The sequence below is a fragment of the Aricia agestis genome, chromosome 17 (genome assembly GCF_905147365.1).
Source record: "Aricia agestis chromosome 17, ilAriAges1.1, whole genome shotgun sequence".
NCBI classification, from domain to species: domain Eukaryota; kingdom Metazoa; phylum Arthropoda; class Insecta; order Lepidoptera; family Lycaenidae; genus Aricia; species Aricia agestis.
In genome coordinates this window covers 7,985,083-8,004,190 of record NC_056422.1, presented here as the reverse complement: position 1 = coordinate 8,004,190, position 19,108 = coordinate 7,985,083, and the positions used below count along the sequence as shown (strand labels likewise).

General features: G+C 39.8%; 1 protein-coding gene across 1 annotated transcript in view; it reads right to left on the bottom strand.

Annotated features, from left to right (window-relative positions):
• Window positions 1-19,108, bottom strand: part of LOC121735357 (monocarboxylate transporter 4-like) — a 124,358-nt gene that overhangs the window by 14,654 nt on the left and 90,596 nt on the right. Inside the window, exons 6-7 of the mRNA XM_042126159.1 lie at window positions 7,761-7,925; window positions 749-908 (exon numbers count right to left, since the gene is read on the bottom strand). Of these exons, the coding sequence (XP_041982093.1) occupies window positions 749-908; window positions 7,761-7,925 (325 nt within the window). The remainder of the gene's footprint in view (window positions 1-748; window positions 909-7,760; window positions 7,926-19,108) is intronic.

Below are 19,108 nucleotides of genomic sequence, written 5' to 3'. Positions count from 1 at the left end.
TATATATATATATATATATATATATATATATATATATATATATATATATATATACAAGAATTGCTCGTTTAAAGATATAAGATAATATTATAATTTTCTTTTAATAAACACTTAGGCTGAACTCACACTGGCGCAGGGTCTTAAAGCATATATTCATCTCTGTTGTTCCATTATTTAGGTACAAATTAGTGCTATAAAAATATGTTGTTGTTGTTGTGATGTTTTTCGCCGCTCATGCGCTCTTTTATACGACGTACGCAATACACATGGTAGGCGAAGAAATATAATGACACGTCGCATCGATTTGACTCTGTACCAGTATATCATTGGCCTTTACGTCTGTGTCAGACGATTTACGGCGTATTGGTCTGTGTAACGCCTCTTTTCATGGCTGTGCAAACCAATACGTGGACGACATAGACGACCACAGTAACGACAGGAGAAATTAGAGGTTGATGGTACAGAACTTTGATTTTTGTGTTTTTTATCTTTGAGAGCTTGGAACCAGGCATCATCGCAAAGCTTACTACCCTCCATTATCCGTTTGCGCCAATCTGCTCTGTTTTCCGCGAGCCTCTCCCAGTTGCGGTGGTCAATTCCGAAAGCCATCATGTCGCGCTTTGCACAATCTTTAAAGCAAAGTAACGGCCTTCCCACATTTCTTTTAGCATTCGCTACCTCGCTTAGCATAACACGTCGTGGTAAGCGAGAGGTTACCACCAGTATACCAGCCTTGGTTAATACATACCCAACAGCTTCCTTATAAGCGACGCTGAAGAGCGCGATGCCGACGCCGCCGCCAGCGTGCGCGACCAGCTCCACGAACTGCCGGCGTTTGCGGAAGTACGTGCCCAGCACCAACCCCGCTGCCTCCCGCACCAGCCCACACCCCACGCCGAGCACTACACCTAGTGAGGAAAATGAGGTATTAAGTTAAGAAAGTAAAGGTTTGGAAGCAGAATAGAAGATGTTGAACCAATCAAATCATACTTAGGGCCTGTTTCACCACTTTCTGATAAAGTGCCGAATAGGCTATTCACAACTTTTTTGACAGATTCTCCATACTTGATCTGTCAAGTTAATAATTATTGGTGAATAGCCTATTCGTCACTTATCAGGAAGCGGTGAAACTGGCCCTTAATGTAATAAAATGCGAAAGTGTCTATATTCTGTCTGTTTGTCTGTGTCTGTTGCCTCTTCACGTCCAAACCGCTGAACCGATCTTACTGAGGTATGGAGATTCCTTGAATCCCGGGAAAGGACATAGGATACTTTTATCCTGGAACCATGTATGGTTTCCGCGCGATAAACGAGTTTTGGCTTATCGGAGTTGCGGGCGTCATCTAGTAAAAAATGAAATACCGTACGTGATGCACTCGGTGACTGCCGCAGTAAAACTATTGCGTTTTTTATAAACTTAAGCAATTATTCGCATACGTCTAGTCGCACGCACACAAACACCGTACCCGAAGTCTGCCGAACTGCAACGACGAAAAACGATGAACGGCTTTCAACACCGCAACGTGTTAGGTTTATTTTCGTTACGGAATTTCTTGATTGGATCAAAGCCGTACAATAGCTTAATATTAAGTTAAGAAATTAACTTTAATTAAATTTACTTAATTAACTTAAATTAAATTAACGTGGGAGAATTATGCTTCGGCACGAATGGGCCGGTTCGACCGGAGAAATACCACTGTGTTTCGCCGAGTGAGTGAGTTTACCGGAGGCCCAATCCCCTACCCTATTCCCTTCCCTACCCTCCCCTATTCCCTTTCCTTCCCTACCCTCCCCTATTACCCTATTCCCTCTTAAAAAAAGGCCGGTAACGCACCTGCAGCTCTTCTGATGCTGCGAGTGTCCATGGGCGACGGAAGTTGCTTTCTATCAGGTGACCCGTTTGCTCGTTTGCCCCCTTATTTCATAAATTTTTTTTAAAAACAACAGGTCAGGAATCAGAATGAAGATGTTAAACCGATTAAATCACTTTAAGTTACTTAAAACCTTTCATAAAATGCATACACCCAAATTGGTAATACTGAGCAGGCTGATGATAATAAACTATTGCTCAAACACGAGAGTGTTTGAGGCTTTTAGCAATAGTTTATTATTTTCATCTAGTTTACTCATTCAATCCTATCTACCGATTTTGATCCGGTTTTCTTTGTTTGAAAGCTGACCGAGAACTTTTAAAGATGATTGAGAAATCATCTTTAAAAGTTCTCGGTCAGCTACGGAAACTACGGCACGACGCTGCGTCGTAGAAATTCACGATGAATTTCTACGACGCGACGTCGTGCCGTAGTTTTTTACGACGTCGCATCGTGAAACGATGCCGTGTCGTGGTACGAGGTACGACACGACGTCGTATCGTGTTTTTGTGTCCCGGCCTACAGACAGATACGTCAAACTTATAATATTTTCTCTTTTTCAACAACGGCGGTTAAATCAATTGGTTCTACGTGTGATGAAACATAAAATTTTCCAGGATGAAAATTGTGCTTTTTGTTTTCCTGGCACTTAAAGTGAAAATTTTATAAAATTCAGTTTAGCTTTTCTAAGGTGAAGAGGTAACAGACGGAAAGACGCTCATAATTATACTTTTCACTCTATTTTCTCACATTTAATGTAAATTAATGGATATTTCATATTAAAAGAATATAATAATATTGCGATCTCAGCATTCAGTACTCGCCTCATAACTTAACCACATTTTAACCCTCTCCGTTTAATAAAGCCTCGTCAGTCTCTTTACTCGTGCGCTAAATTAAACACTCTCATTAATTTACTTCTTTTTCCGGCTAAAGTTGTGAATTTTATTTTTATTTGTACTATCCGTGCTTTAATGCAATAGAAAAAGTCATTGGCTAAAAGCGAGGCCATATTGCGTTGCGGTGCGTAGGAGCAACGGCAATGTTCCAACGTTTCAGATACATAATTTATTATAATATTATGTATTTCAATCCTCGCATGTGCTTTGACTACTGACCTCAATTATACAAGTAGGCTGGACTTATGATACCCTTTGAAATGACAGCTATTTTTTGTGCCTATTTGAAGCGGAATCAGCGCCCCCAATGCGGGGGAAGATAACTAAATCTGACGTAAAAATGACATTTGAAAGTCGCCATATTGGCGCTGATAGCAGTAGTAAGATTACTTGGAACTAATACTAGTGATGACAAACAATAACGATTAAGCGGCCAAGCGGCAAGTTAGGTCAGATTTAGTTCACTTCCCCCGCATTGGGGGCGCTGATTCCGCTTCTTAAGAAGCGAAAATTAAGAAAATCCTAGACATTGAATTCGTGATTTTTAACATAAGAGTATAATTTTTAGTAAAAATTAAAAACAAAATATGAGCGAGTGAACTGGGATTGAATGCCTCTCCTGTACCCCGCAACTCTCTTCGCTGCACGCTTAGGTATGAAACTCGTGAGCATTAGCGACCAATCGCTATTGTAGGGGGGCAGCTACCCCCCCCCCCCCCCCCCCCCCCCCCCCCGACCGTACCTCGCTGCGCCCATGTCACAACGTATTAATGTTGCATATTGTCATGAAATTAGTCATCCTATCATTGTGTGTTGTGTGCGCGTGACAACGCAGGTGTAGCTTACATTGCGTTATTCCAACGAAGCAGCGTGCCGCAATGCAACAATAAATGGTGGCTCTACAGTCTACTCTATACAGAAGTGCCTACCGGGTTATTAAACATTTGAATTTCACACATTATGCAAAACTTCACACTCTGCAGGTAAGTGATGTGAAAGACTTTAAGCTCGTTCAACACATGAGCCAACTTGTGACGTTCCTGTGATTAATAACTCGGGCGTCGCAACTTCTTACTCTTGCGGAAAATTATGAAAGTCAACTACAAATTGCCAGTGATTTCACACTTAACTCGATGTATTACCTCAGCACTTAACCCGTGTTATATGTATATAATATTATAAATTATGTGAAAGTGTGTCTTTCTATCTGATATCTCAAACCGCTGAACAAATAATATCGATGAATTTTGGTATGGGCGCATTATTATATTTAATATATTATATCTAAAAGTATTTGTTTACTAAACCCAAAAACATGATAGATTATAAAATTATAATAACATGAACATTGGATTGTACTTCTTTTACAACCGCCTCAACTGTGAGAATCACTGACTCCGATATCACATTATAATAGTTTCGAAGTCAGAGATCAACCAACCTGTGCCATCCGAGTTTAAATCCTAATTTGTGTACAATATTCATTGCCTGTAAACAAGATGTAAGTTTTTGGGATATCAATAAACGTATTATTATTATGACTTTAAGATCCGGGTGGGGCAAAGAATATTTTTGCTGTGGCAAAATGTATGGTTTTCGTGCAACGAAAGGTGCTGCCCGAACCTTAATATGAAACATTATTTCGCTTACGCTACTTAAGGCTGCCTTCACAGTAGTGCGGCAGCCGCGCGACTGCTATACTAAATATTTTAGTATGGAGCCGCGCGGATCGCGACTTAATGTGAAGGCAAACTTTTTAATCGGGACTTAACGCGACTTATTTAAGTAGTAATGCTACTACGAGTACATTCTTTTTCTCGACGTTTCGGCCGTGTTGCAACGGCCGTGGTCACGAGGGGACTGCAGGAGCGCGACGTCTTCGTTTGCACCGGGCGGTTGGTTCTACGACTACCCTCGAGTTGTCCAATATTTGTGTTCCAATACACTGAAAGTCAGTAGGTTTACTGCGACACACAACACTAACTGTATCCGGGTTTACACCTATAGACAGAGGTGACACAAGCGGTTTGCACTTATTGATCACTGGATTCCAGGCGGGCGACAATTTAAATCCGTCCTCACGATTGAAATTTTTGTACTTTTTAATTTCAATTGCTTCACGTATTACTCTCGTGTGGTAATGACGATCCGTAGAGAGGATTTTAGGGTCGTGTAGCTCCATCCAGTGATTAGTCCCCATATCAAGCAGATGTTCTGCTACCGCGGATTTATTTCTCTGGCGATTTTTCACTGCGGCTATGTGCTCTTTCACTCTTTCGCCAATAGTCCGTTTCGTTTGGCCAATGTACGAACTACCACAGCTACAATCTATTTTATAAACCCCAGGAGTTTGGAAAGGTAAGGGATCCTTTGGTGACCGAAGTACTTGTGATATTTTACGTAACGGAGTATACACAGTCTTAATGGAGTATTTCCTTAGCTCTGTTCCAATTTATCGAATCCTTCACGAAAGACGGTGTTTTCCTAACTAATGGTCGCAGCATTCCAGCAACATGTTTAGCCAAGTTGTATGTCAGAGAGTCAATTTGACTCACAATGGGCCTCAGAGGAATGTTCCTTTTGTGAATTTTAGGCAGACCATATAGCTTAGGGGGTTGCACAGGTTTGGGTTTGTGTAGAAAATTGTACTCGTCCTCCGTGAAGACATCTTTGTTTTCGTGGATCAAAGTTCGAATGCGCCGAGTAACTCTGGCCATTGGATTGTATGACACTGGCTTGTATACATTTGTGTCAGACAGCAAATCTTCTCATCATCATCCTCGGCATCTTCAATCTGTTATATCATCATTAACAAACAGAGCTCATAACCTTTGTGACCCTGAACATTTGCCCAAGGAGCTAACACATGTTCAGGAGGTACTTAGACGTAACGGGTATAAGGTGTCGAGGGGATTGAGAAGACAGAAGGAGAAAACGAGGTATCCAGAGGTGAACCGTCAAGCAGCATTTTTACCATACGTCAAAGGCGTAACGGACAAAATTGGAACAGAGCTGAGGAAATACTCCATTAAGACTGTGTATACTCCGTTACGTAAAATATCACAAGTACTTCGGTCACCAAAGGATCCCTTACCTTTCCAAACTCCTGGGGTTTATAAAATAGATTGTAGCTGTGGTAGTTCGTACATTGGCCAAACGAAACGGACTATTGGCGAAAGAGTGAAAGAGCACATAGCCGCAGTGAAAAATCGCCAGACAAATAAATCCGCGGTAGCAGAACATCTGCTTGATATGGGGACTAATCACTGGATGGAGCTACACGACCCTAAAATCCTCTCTACGGATCGTCATTACCACACGAGAGTAATACGTGAAGCAATTGAAATTAAAAAGTACAAAAATTTCAATCGTGAGGACGGATTTAAATTGTCGCCCGCCTGGAATCCAGTGATCAATAAGTGCAAACCGCTTGTGTCACCTCTGTCTATAAGTGTAAACCCGGATACAGTTAGTGTTGTGTGTCGCAGTGAACCTACTGACTTTCAGTGTATTGGAACACAAATATTGGATAACTCGTGGGTAGTCGTAGAACCAACCGCCCGGTGTAAGCGAAGACGTCGCGCTCCTGCAGTCCCCTCGTGACCACGGCCGTTGCAACACGGCCGAAACGTCGAGAAAAAGTATGTACTCGTAGTAGCATTACTACTTAAATAAGTCGCGTTAAGTCCCGATTAAAAAGTTTAATTATAATGCTACGCGAAAGTTTAAAATGTTATAATGTGAAGGCAGCCTTATTTCTTAATCGCCATTTGACAGACTTTCAATAACTCTTGAAAGTAAAGTGGATTAGCGAGTGGTGCAATCTTATTCAAATGTACGTTAAAGTATAACAAAATATCACTATTTCATACATTTTTAATGCAATAAATTCTCTCATTTCTCTACTTTGGCTTTCGTTTTGTCGTAAAGACTTCAATAAACTTATATGACGGATGGGCATATAAAACTAGTATTACTGTCCCGCGGGAATAGATTTATGGGCACAAAAGTGATTCAAAGAAATATATCCATTTATATCTGTACCTGTTACACGTTAAAATTTCGGAAAATGATGAAGTATATTAAGGGCGCATTTTCATTAGTCGTTAACTCGTACGGTATACAGCATACGGGGAGTCTATGACAACGAATGGCGCATGTCTATTGGTCGTGGCATGATCTTCCGCACCCCGCATGCGGGCCCTATCGACCAGTGAAAATGCGCCATAAGGTAACTTGAAATAGTTAGTTACTGAGGAGTACTAGAAAGAACCTTGCTGTTACTTCTTTAGCCAGATATATCTTTAATAGGTTAAATCAAAGCGAGTTTTTCAATGTGCGTGCATGGAAGTCTTCTAGATTGAGAGCAAGACTTTAGGATCTCATCACGAAGATAGTTTCAATTTTGGATCAAATAGATAACGGGGTTTCCCTGCCGTCATATGTACTGCACTATGTCAAGCTTTCTCTTATCCTTACCGTAGCTCAGCAGAGTCTGGTGCAGCTGCGTGGCGAAGGACCTGAAGAGGCAGGCGAGCGGCAGCAGCAGGCCGCCCAGCAGCGCCGCCAGCCGCGGGGAGCGACGTGCCGACACCAGCGCGCCCGCCGCCCGGGATATGCCCATGCTGGAAGGTGTGTGTATGTTCGTACCGTAGCTCAGCAGCGTCTGGTGCAGCTGCGTGGCGAAGGACGTGAAGAGGCAGGCGAGCAGCAGCAGCAAGCCGCCCAGCCGCCCCTAGCCGCGGGGAACGACGCGCCGACACCAGCGCGCCCGCCGCCCGGGATACGCCCATGCTGGAAGGTGTGTGTATGTTCGTACCGTAGCTCAGCAGCGTCTGGTGCAGCTGCGTGGCGAAGGACGTGAAGAGGCAGGCGAGCGGCAGCAGCAAGCCGCCCAGCAGCGCCGCCAGCCGCGGGGAACGACGCGCCGACACCAGCGCGCCCGCCGCCCGGGATACGCCCATGCTGGAAGGTGTGTGTATGTTCGTACCGTAGCTCAGCAGCGTCTGGTGCAGCTGCGTGGCGAAGGACGTGAAGAGGCAGGCGAGCGGCAGCAGCAAGCCGCCCAGCAGCGCCGCCAGCCGCGGGGAACGACGCGCCGACACCAGCGCGCCCGCCGCCCGGGATACGCCCAAGCAGAGAGCGCCCGCCCACACTGGAAGTAGTTTTAAAATTAGATTTCTGACACGATTAATAGTCAGGGTTCCCTAGAACAATTTTTTTTGATTACTATCAAGCAAATTTTTTGTAAGTAGCTTCATTTTGATAAGGCGAACAACATTTTTATCTGCAAAAAATCTTGACAGTGGATCTATCAATATACAAAAAAACAGCTGGTCAAGGTTCCATTTTAGGGGTCCGTATTCAACCAAGTTTTGTTGATTTTGAATGATTGAGATTGCAAAGTATACAAGTAGATAATATATACAATTAATTATTATCTAGATTAAAAACTGGCCTCAAGATGATAATTGTCTAATTCCCGTCCTAATCTCTATCGAGATCGAGTCCTTCACATAACTAGAACAGTGCTAATTGGCTTCGCAGACCGAGACGTTAGAACAAAAAGGATAGATCCAGCTCTAGACATCGGTAATTTAGGTGTATTTCTTGCGGCTCAACAAAGCGCCGAGAACTCGTTAGGTCCCATTTAGCGAGCATTATTGTTAAGAATTGAAGACGTAAACGGATGGCGCAGGTAAGTAACGATTTGAAAATATTCTTTTTTTTTGTTTTAATGGAGGCTGTAGGATCAGGAAGATGTTTAAATATAAAAAAATGTGGATTTTATGTACAGCCAGACTGCTAGATATATTAGCCAGGTAATAAGGTAGGTAGGTTTTTTTTGCGCGCTATCGACGCGAGTTTCTGATGCGCGCGTCGTCTGCACGTTTTCATCGCGTTTTGGCAGATATTACACGTCTTTTTGACGCAAATGAAACGCGCGTTTGTATCGATACAAACGCAAGATGAACGCAGTCACTTCAATAAAATAATATGGGCGAAATACTTTATATGGCAAAACAACGTTTGCCGGGACAGCTAGAATGTTATAAAAATATGTTAGTTATCCACTTCATCCACGTATGTCTCCATTTAGAAAGCATTGTCGTGCACAATTGTACAGATGAAGAGAAACATTTTTTATATAAAATGATGTATTGTGTTCGGATTTCGAGTGATAGAGTTGCGATCGCTTTTTGCGAATTTTCGGTATAGAATAACGCTACATCAGAGCCTTATTTTTCTGTTTCTTAAAATATATCTACTTTTTTAATTATTGCCTACAATCTACATAATATATCTTTTATGAAATATAATAATTATCTAGTAAACAATACACATGCGTTTATGGCAAAATTATTTGCTTTCAATTATATTGCGACAAAATATTCGACACTTTTTGATCACAAAATAACAAAACAATGTAGCACCATAAACAATAACAATAATTTACCGAAATCATTAATTTGCAACAAAAGCACGTGGAGGTGACAAGGTTTAATTTAAACATGACGGGCGGCGGCCAACTTCGTCCACGCAACATTAATTTATATAAACTTTTTTTAGTATAACGACCTTAGACCAAAGAAAACACAGATTTATGTTTTAGAGTGAGGAATACAAAGATCCGTCTCTTAAAAATCCTTAGTTAGGCTGCGTTTCCATCAGAGATGTGTAGCGAGGAATGTGTTTTTAAGATCCAATAGCATCGCCGCGCTGAGCAATATCATGGCAAGCTCACGTCAATGAAGCGATTCTATTGGTTCTCAAAAATAAATTCCTTACAACACATCTCTGGTTAAAACGCAGCTTTATACTCTTTGAGTATAGTGTAATAATATCTGAGACTAGATAACCCGGTGAAATTTAAAACTTCCTTGGACTTCCACAAATATTTCAAAACTAAAATCAGCCAAATCGGTTCAGCCGTTTGCGAGACTGGCAAAACTTCAGATTCATTTGTACCCTACAATCCGTACCTAAAGGGTAAAAACGGGACTATGTTACTGAGACTTTATGTCCGTCTGTTTGTCTTCAGGCTGTATCTCAAGAACAGCTACAGCTAGAATTCTGAAATTTTCACAGATTGTGTATTTCTGTTGCCACTAGAACAAAAAATACCAAAAATAAAATAAAATTAATATTTAGGGGGGCTCCCATACAACAAATGTGATTTTTGTTACCTTTTTTGCTCGTAATCAATAATAACCACAGATAGGCACATGAAATCTCACAAAGTAATTAATTGTATTTTATTAATTAATTAGAAAATAAAATAAATATTTAAGGGGGCTCCCATAAAAAAAAATATTTTTTGCTAATTTTTGCTCTATGACGGTACGGAACCCTTCGTGTGCGAGCCCGACTCGCACTCGAATTTTTATTTATAATTTAATATAATAAATATTGTTATTATTTTTATTTTTATAGTGTAGATTCTTATTTGGTAAGCCGGAAATTATCTTCTATATGCTGAAATAAGTAAAATTTTCAAACTATAAACAATTCAGTTTCATTAGTGCAGTATCTGTATGAATTAATGCTATACAAAATACAGAAAATTAATTTAATCAGGATGAGTCTAATTTAACTACAGAACATACCTTTGTCCCGAGCGCGTCACAAACTACAAAGAGCTAAAATTGCTCCAACCATTTCGCCCCACCCGGTCACCGGATCTTACCAAATGAATATCATAAATCAACGAAATTCCCCATAGAAGATGATTTAAGAAGTAATTTCATATCACGTTTATACCGTGTCATTATCGGTTAAGCAGCTTTGCATAATATTATTTTCAGTGCAAAATTAGTTACACGAAATTAATCGTATTTTCATACTTGCTACATAGCTTATAGGTGGTTTAAGCGTGAAAACGTGACGTGGGAGAGTCATGCTTCGGCACGGATGGGCCCGGCTCGACCGGAGAAATACCATGGGCTCATAGAAAACCGGCGTGAAACAGCGCTTGCGCCGTGTTTCGCCGAGTGAGTGAGTTTACCGGAGGCCCGATCCCCCTACCCTTTTCCCTTCCCTACCCTCCCCTATTCCCTTATTATTCCCTCTTAAAAGGCCGGCAACGCACCTGCAGCTCTTCTGATGCTGCGAGTGTCCATGGGCGACGGAAGTTGCTTTCCATCAGGTGACCCGTTTGCTCGATTGCCTCCTTATTTCATAAAAAAAAAAATAAGAAAAGTTCTATTCTGAAGCTATTTTGTTCTATACTAAGCAATTTTAAAAAGAATAGATGTGAAAAGGAATAAAAAAGAACAAATTGCAATTTTATCAAAACAACTATGTATTATAGATGTTATTATTTGTACTTTAAAATTATCTTACTCATCTTAAAATAGATTGTAGCTTCATATTTTGTATCTCAACACTTAAATTTTACTACGAGGACGCTTTTTCCTTACCAAAAAGGGCGAGGCCCTTTTTCGAATTATCGGCTGTTTTATATTTACACTACTTTCGACTATCACTGAAGCTTTTACCCATTTACCCATTTCAAGTCAACTGTCAATAGGAGTGAGGGTAACCCCAACACTACTTATTAAAGTCGTTAAGGGTTAATACCGAAAGAGGAAATAAATATATCATGGATGTAGGTTACTGTAAATTGTGACTTCTAAAAAAGTGTGTACGATAAATGAAAAAAGTCTACGCGAACTGCTGAGGTATCTACTAGAACTGTCATACAGATCTCTACAAAAAATAAACATACGAAGCTAATCGATCTACGAAAACTATACTAGAAACTATACTATAAACTAGAAATCTGTACACTACAACTCTAAAATTTAGAGTTTTACAGCAGTACAGTTTACTCCAAAAACATAACTTATCAGCTCCTAAAGTTCTTTCACAGGAACTCTTCGTCCCAAAGACATTTAAACTCCTAGCAATCTCATTAAATAATTATATGTTTTAACGACCATCTGCTCTGGTTTCGAGCTTAATTTATCAGCAATATATAACCATAGCCGGATAGCGGCCATTACACCAAATGGCCTACCGCATTTATAATAAATTAGTTGTTTTATTTCTTCGGATAAATTTATTGTTATCGAAGTTTATATTGAGTGCGGTTTATGTGATATATTTCTTCGTTTTCTCGTATTTATGGGCGTAGAGGCTTCCGGTTGCTGTAAAACTTTGTCAGCTTATTGTTTGTGTGGAAGTTATTCTGGGGCACTGTTTATTTATACACAAACCTGTATTCTAACGTCCAACTTTTGAACTTTTACATGTTTTAAAATGAGATTATTGTAAACTATTTTAAATATCCTATCCAGTATCCATACTGGCCCATGATGGACTGATAGTACTATCAGAAAAGTTGATTCTGTAGACAGATGGCGGACCAGCGTAATTTGGTCGCGATATGTCAAAACCCAGCCGCCAAAGACAGATCACAACTAAGCGGGCCCCTAGACAAGCAATTTTATTGCGCAATATCGTATTACGTAATAGTACCTGGATGACCGAGCTTTGCTCGGTATAGCAAACGCTCATTGACTTCGTGTTACTTAATAACGCCATCTGCTGGTCGTTAAAACAATTAGTTGCTCACATAATAGTATTATTATTCGGCAATAGATGTCAGGAAGTCATATTTTTCAGTTTATCGATAAAACACGAATAAAAAGACATTTTCTGAGAATGATTTCTAGCTAGATCGATTTATCGCCCCCGAAACCCCCTATATACTAAATTTCATGAGAATCGTTGGAGCCGATTCCGAGATTCCAATTATATATATACAGGGTGTAACAAAAATAAGTGATAATACTTTAGGGTGTGTACGTGTTCCTTGTAGAGAGTTCACTGTGAAAGTAGCAGCTCTGAAAGACGAATTTTTTTTTTCACTTTTCTATGTGCAAGGGCCCGAGCGGCACGAGTTTCCCCATACAAAAGTGAAAAAAAAATTTGGTCTTTCAGCGCTGCTACTTTCACAGTGAACTCTCTACAAGGAACACGTACATACCCTAAAGTATTATCACTTATTTTTGTTACACCCTGTATATATACAGGAATTGCTCGTTTTTTAAAGATATAAGATAAATTATTATTGACCGTCTAGATTATTTACTGTATGTGCTAGTAGCGCCTAATAATGCGTAATGTTTCCTATTCATCATGATGTACTCTTCGCAACTGACAATTTGCATTGATAATTATTGTAATTTAGCGTAAACTTTTTTATGTCAGCTACAGTGCTCCCAAACCACTGATCTCCATTATACAATTATACAATGTATAATGAAGGTCAGTGTCCCAAACTGATAATAATGCGCATAGATCGTAATTTTTCGGCAACGGTCGTTTTCCCGAGCGTCGGGAGACGTCGCTGCAAGCGCTGTTTTTAAACTTAACTTTAAGAAAAACACCGCTTTGTGGCGACGTACAGGCGCCTGACTTTGCTGGACGTTACCATGGTAACGTCTCTGGCCACGTCGCGTCGCGATGCCGTCGCTTAGCCTCGTTATAGCACTTATTGACGCACCGGCGTCAGCGGACAGCCACCGGCTATAATATAATATACTTCTATTTCCTTTGAACAAGGTGCAAAATGCAAGTCCATTGTTTGGGGCTCTTACGTTTCATAGATTCGGGTGTTTTCGTGATTACGACAATTAGCGAAGATTTTCATGCCCATTATTAATTTGGAAGTACTGTATCTACGCTTCATTCCTACCAAAATTTCTACATTCATAAAATATTCCATTAATTGTATTTTAATAAAATAATTTTCAGGTACTTTATTTAACTCTATTTGGTAAAATTGACTGGGTATGAAAATAGAATCCTCTTTTCTTGAAAGAGATATTTTATCACTTAAATTCGGGGCTTTTTGTATTTGAAAAGATCTAAGGAGCGAGTGGCACAAAGGATTCTTGTGATTGTGCGGATTTTTTGTGATTCGAAAATTGATTTTCCATTATTGAAATGAAGTTACAATAAACCTTAAGAGGATTCCACACCGCCATTTTTTCCATACAAACGTTGTCCCCTGTTTCCTCCCTGGATAATGCTAGTAGAGTTATAATTTTTTTCCTGAATATCTACGGCCACTAATACAATGTCCCTATGTTTTCTTTTTTTTCATAATTTAATTATTAAATAAGATATGAACGTTCAAAAACCCAAAAAAATGGCCAGATTTTCCACTGTGTTCAAACGTCCAGAAAACAGATTTGGATAGATTATACAAAAAAAGCAAAACATAGGAACACAGCTCAAGCCTTTTTTTAATCTTTAATGAAAAAAGTACTTAAATCGGTTAAGTTTTGGAGAAGGAATCAGGGGACAACGAATCGTTGATTTTCTGGATTTTCTGCAGTTGTCTCTATCGCGTTCTGCGGTATAAGCTTGAGGTAAGGGAGACAGCTATAGATATTACACGTACTTTTTTTTCATTTCTCTAGCCGCTGTGGTATCCTCTTAAGAGGGTTGCTACATTTTGCCTCATTACGCGTAATAGGGTCCTAATATTCTTCTAGCTTCTATAAAGTAAACCACGAGACGAGTCTCAATATTTCATTTAAACTTTGACATATATTTTTTTTTAATTAAATAAGGGGGCAAACGAGCAAACGGGTCACCTGATGGTAAGCAACTACCGTCGCCCATGGACACTCGCAACATCAGAAGAGCTGCAGGTGCGTTGCCGGCCTTTTAAGAGGGAATACGCTCTTTTCTTGAAGGTTTGCAGGTCGTATAGGTCCGGAAATACTGCTGGTGACAGTTCGTTCCAGAGTTCTACAGTGCGCGGCAGAAAGTTACGCGAAAAACGCACTGTGGAAGACTGCCACAATTAGACGCTGTTAAGCATTTGTGTATTATCTTCATACCACAAAATAAAAACCTAAGTTATGAATGCAGTCATGTTCTTTAAGGGGGCGACTAACCCTAAAGTGTCGCTTTTATAATTCATTTTTATACTTGAAAATAAGCCCCGAGTTGTTTTATTTTCTAAAATTAGATACTACATTATATTTCCGAGAATTCGATCTGAGCAAAAACACGATATCTTAAAATGTTCTTGATAGAACAAAATCACAAAGATGCATCTAATTTTCACGAATTTGTCATTTATTGCCATAGCCGTGCATTGAACTAAGTTAATATTTTAACACATTGTATAAAATTCTATTATTGAGAGATCGACCTGGCGGATTTTTAAAATGTTGTATATTCATCGAGCTATTGAGAAAAAACTAATTTGGCGATGAATCCGCGTCGTTCTTTTTCACCTGGCATATGAAAGACGGGCGTGAGTGTGAAGAGAGAAGGACGATGTTTGATTTTTGGGGTTAGTCGCCCTCTTAAGAGGCGGAGGATCATTAGTCAATAAGACTGCATTTATCACTTCATTTATTTTTTTTGTAAGGTTATACGCAAATGCTTAACAGCGACCAATTATATCACAATCTATATATTAATACGTGAGCCAAAAACTTTGTATCCCTTTTGACGAAAAACGGGGAAACGTAGGTGAATGAAATTTTGCACAGTTATAGTTTACACGGTGAAGGAGTGCATCGAGCTAATAATATTTTGAAATTATGCTTTTATCATACATTTTTTTAGCAAATAAAACATTACACACACTACTACACACACACATGAAAAATGACAGATTTTTGAGTGACAAACCTATACATACGAATTATACTCTTTTCTTTATGGTATAAGTTGACAAATTGAAAATGGATTATAGTTTTTTTATTGAATCTAAGATACTATTAGACAATGCTTACATGGCCAGTCTAAGCTCAGTTAAGTCCCAGAGACAAGAGTTGAAAAAAATGATAAAGTCAATATTTTTTACAAAATATAGGTATTAGTCCTAATGTCGTTGAAACTTAGGTCGAATTTCGACCATTGGGCGATCTTTATTCTCTACGCGACAGAGCGATCCGGCCGCCACACAGCGAAATCACAAGCGATCTAAATAATATATAAAACTCAAAGGTGACTGAGTGTCTGATATAGTGATCTATCAACGCACAGCCCAAACCACTGGACGGATCGCGCTGAAATTTGGCAGGTGCCTTACAGGATTCCGCTACGAAAGCATTTTGATCAATTCTACCCCCAAGGGGTTGAAATAGGGGATGAAACTTTGTATGATACTTGTTATCGCGAGTGAAGCCGCTCGTTTTATAATATATGTAAGTACCTCTAAAGGAAGGAATTGTTATAATTATGCAATTGCTCACAAGCAATTGCATAATTATAACAATTCCGCCGTACTCTGTCGCGCCGACGCATATATATCGATACGAGCCCAATACCAGAATGCCGTACCAGAAATCCTATTGACAGCATACTTTCCTGGAAAAATCACTTTTTGAATTCGAAATTCGAATAGACATGACGAAGTTTAAACTGTCAACAGAGTTTCGGATTAGTCCGGGAATAGGTAGTGTGTACCCCGCTTTTATTTACGTGCGGGTATGTTGTATGTAGACTATTCACAAGAGCTTAAAAACTCTCAAGCGTAGTGTTAACTTTGATATTGTTTTTGTCCATGTCTGGATTTTGGCTTTATTGGTTTGTTTAGACTTTGGAGTTTCGAAAAAATATTAGTTATAATTCTACATATTTTATTCTCTTACCTACTGATAAAAATATTTACGCTGCAAACCGTGAATACAGACGTTTATGAGATCAAAGAAAGAGAGAGTTCTCCTGTGTATTGCTTACACACTTGGGCACTATGAAATTACTACTGCATAGCCGGCCGTTTCACATAATAGAAACCAATTCCCTGAAATCGGCCACCGTTACCGAAACCAGTGTGGGAGGCATTGGGATGGTAACGGTGAAATTAAATATGCCCTATTTATAATCTTTTCAATGTATATGATTTGAAATAAATAAATTATTCAAAATAATCGATTTAAAAAAAAAAGATTTTTTTAATTAATCGAAACCCTTACAAAATTTTTTAACCCATTTTTTATGAAAATCGATTTTTAAAAAATTTATTTTTTAAATTAATCGAAACCCTAACAATCGATTAAATTTTAACCCATTTTTTATGAAAAGCGATTTTTGAAAAATCGATTTTTTTAATCAATCGAAACCCTTACAATCGATTAAAAAATATCGAAAAAAAAACAATCGATTGTTCGATTAATCAATTTCGATGTTACAACACTACTCTCCAACCGTCTTACGGTTTTTCGATCAGCATGAGAATCTGACGCGAGTTCCACAGTATTTCCCATACCCATCCCACAAATTAAAGTGCTCAACGCCCCTAAAGATGTTTTCACTTAAAAAAAAGGCATTATACAATATTATTCATTATTTGCAGATAGTTTGCAGACGTTTTAATTACTTACACAATTTTTGGTAGGTACCAGTATGTTCGTTTACTTGTTACTGTTAATACAAGATATTGTTACTTTACAAATTAATTTCTAGACACCCTTCGTACGATGCATAACGGAAACGTATTTCTGCATAGCTAAATCAATTAACTCTGTGTGTTTCAGCCAGCTTTACATTTATAATACGCTTACAGACAAAATGGAATAGAGATTGATACGAAAAAGCGAGCCATACGCAACTATAAAATGTCTGCTTTTGAATGTCTGAGAGGTAAATTTAACACCTCCATCGTGGGTATCGCAGACACAGTAGATCTTCAATTGCTAAGCGGCAGCCGGTTGGTTGGGGATTGATGCTTTAAAGAAATAGATATTCTAACTGTTGCTTCTCAATACTTTTTAGAGAATATAAGGTATTTTAGAAAGAATTTATGTAAAAAACTTAGTATAATATTATTATTGTTAGCAATATTTTACAAAAAAACCTCAAACTGTAAGTAAATGAGTGAGTCGCATAGACATGTGTTACAGCACCTCCTTTCCCACACTGCCTATGTGTACACTCGCATGCAAGAACGTGCAAAGTGCAAACACCAACACCATACAATCAATAATGTAAGCAAATTCAAGCAAGGTCCATTCCATTCCCATCCCAAAAAGTGCACAACGCCCACGCAGCTTTAAAGTTTTCATCTCAAAAGAAGAATAATTTATTTTAAGACGCCTAAGCGTGATTAATTATTTACCCACAGGGTGATTATTTAATGTGGAAATGTGACTGTGACGCGACATTTCGTCTCTCGTCTTTACAATAAGTTACAAGACTATTAATTTTAGTTAATCTCTTTGACGTGAAGATCAGGCCCTTTAGCCAAGATATTTTCTTTATCGTCTCTTTATAGAATCGACGATAAAAATGCTTGATGAACGCTTATGTCAATTCCATACCTACATTTTGATCAGCGATTCTATTAAGGAGTGATAAAGAAAAAGTCTTGACTAAAGGGCCAGGTCGTGTGTAGACAGGGGCTCCGACGGTAATATTTCAAATCCCCTACGCGCGACCACAAATTAATGTGGATGACAAACCACGAGTTCACTGAGTCCATTTGTAAGCTCATTCGAATTCGAATTTCGCGTCGTTCGTTGATTGTAGCGTTTGTATACGGGGTGTTTCGTCAAAATGTGAATAGTTTAGAGTTTAGACGTTAGATAAAATTAATATAACATGACATAGTTCCGCCTTACACATACAAGAAATAAATAAATACCCTCGAGGTGAGGAGGAGGTGTGCGATCGTTGGGCTGTGCAGCGCCATGATCTCATGGCGGTGCTTGAGCGGGATCTCTCGCACGGAGGCCTACCATGAAACCGTTTTGAGACTCAAACAATCGAACGAGAATGCCGCGTCCTGCTCCAAAAACGTCGTTTCACGTTTTTTAGAGCAGGATGCAGCATTCTCGTTCGATTCTTTGAGTCTCAAAACGGTTTGGTGGTACGGGTCATGGTTCGCTGCATGCTCAAGAGTGATGAGGCCTGGCAGGCGGCGGTCTCTTTCTGTGAAACCGTACTTTCGCAGAAAGAGGCCGCAGAGCGGAATAGCGAGAAGGACACATCCTCCGTTCCGCTCCGCCGGCGTAGGACGAGAGTGCGAAGGCGTCGCTATGCGAACCTCCAAACTTCTGTCTAATCGGGGCTCCGGGCAAGGATGGTAACCTGCCCGGCTTAGCTAGTCCCGGCGCCAAGGGGAACGCTTCTGTTTGCCGAAGCGTTCCCTAACTTGGTGGAAGTCCGGTCCCTTATGAGGTAGACCGGCCGGTCGTGGAGGGAGTCCTGTATTAGACAGCTCCAGGACATCCTTCCGTATACGGCTGAAGGCAAACCGCAGGTTTTAGTGGGTAAGCCTGGCGCTTCTCGTCGGGAGTCCCACATTCCCCCGGAGTGCTTCAGCTTAACTGAGGAACACCTCGAACCCGGGGCACCATTAGA